Source organism: Glossina fuscipes, unplaced genomic scaffold (genome assembly GCF_014805625.2).
Source record: "Glossina fuscipes isolate IAEA_lab_2018 unplaced genomic scaffold, Yale_Gfus_2 27, whole genome shotgun sequence".
Taxonomy (NCBI): domain Eukaryota; kingdom Metazoa; phylum Arthropoda; class Insecta; order Diptera; family Glossinidae; genus Glossina; species Glossina fuscipes.
This window is the reverse complement of record NW_023998422.1, coordinates 9,857,696-9,858,863: the sequence shown is the minus strand read 5'-3', so window position 1 is coordinate 9,858,863 and position 1,168 is coordinate 9,857,696. Positions and strand designations below refer to the sequence as shown.

Here is a 1,168-nt window from a genome sequence, read left to right as displayed (position 1 = left end):
GGAGCAGGTGCAGGCGGCGCTGGAGGTTATGGTGGTGGCGCCGGTGCTGGTGGCCGTGGTGGTGCCGCTGGAGGTTTCGGTGCAGGAGGGGGAGCAGGTGCAGGCGGCGCTGGAGGTTTTGGTGGTGGCGCTGGAGGAGCCGGCGGTTTCGGTGCGGGAGGCGGGCCAGGCGCTGGGGGTACTGGTGCTGGAACGCGAGGTGGAGGCGCAGGTGCGGTTGGTGGCAGAGGTGGCCCAGGGACTCAATATGTGCCACCTCCACCTGGTCTGCCTGGTCGCGGACATCCTAGCGGTGATTTCAATCCTGAAACTGGCTACAACTATTAATATTCTACTAATGTTGATTCCAACTTCTCTACAACGAACATTTTTCTTTAAAAACAACATCTGCCACAAATACTCGTCCTTAGCATTTAATTAATTTCAGTATTCACCAAATGATTTTTCTTGCACTATTTTCACGACTAATGTAAAAGCACAAGATAGAAGGTATATTTATTTTATAAATCTCTTTAACTTTGCCGTATGATAAAGTAAAAGTTCTTAGCTGCGTAAGTCATTGTTTTATATTTTTTCATATATACATATATGGCTAGTGAAACTAAGAATAATGTATACAAAAATTAAAAAAGAAAAAAGCAAAAAAAAAAAAAAAATGAAAGCATCTTTTCACGAAACTTTTACCAACAAAATTGCAGTTGAAACATTGGAAGTTTTAGAGGAAATAAAATCCGAAAACTAAAATATCCTACATGTAATCAATCCCATCAAGGTACCAAACTTTGAAGAAACACGTTTGATATTTCACAAAATTATCGACGATTTTAATCGCGATTCGCTCACATTTGATGAAAAGAGTAGATATATTGGGACAAAGCTTAACTAAAGCATGAGCGAGAGCTTTTCCGAGGATAAAAACGTTTCCAACGGTGGGAATAATTTCAGGAATGAGAAAAATACAATCTATTGGATTTTCTTTACATGCATTTCATGTCTTTCAATTACTACTAAGATACCAAACATAATTTATTCAACACTAACACCACTACTTTCTGAACATATAAAATATATATTCACTTAATGAACATGCAGAATATAAAGGCTGCTTCTATTATTTCTATTCTTGGCTTACGAGGCGATTTACTATATTATTTCTTAAAAATAGTTT

At 39.1% G+C, this 1,168-nt stretch overlaps 2 protein-coding genes across 2 annotated transcripts in view; one reads left to right on the top strand and one right to left on the bottom strand.

The window, feature by feature from the left end:
- LOC119635736 (glycine-rich cell wall structural protein) overlaps window positions 1–995 on the top strand; it is an 18,492-nt gene extending 17,497 nt beyond the window's left edge. Inside the window, exon 4 of the mRNA XM_038030727.1 lies at window positions 1–995. This exon is cut by the window's left edge and continues 34 nt beyond it. Coding sequence (XP_037886655.1) covers window positions 1–327 — 327 coding nt within the window. The 3' untranslated portion in view covers window positions 328–995.
- The window catches only part of LOC119635860 (signal transducer and activator of transcription C-like), a 4,780-nt gene continuing 4,204 nt past the window's right edge, over window positions 593–1,168 (bottom strand). The window contains exon 5 of the mRNA XM_038030872.1: window positions 593–601. Within this exon, the coding sequence (XP_037886800.1) occupies window positions 593–601 (9 nt within the window). The remainder of the gene's footprint in view (window positions 602–1,168) is intronic.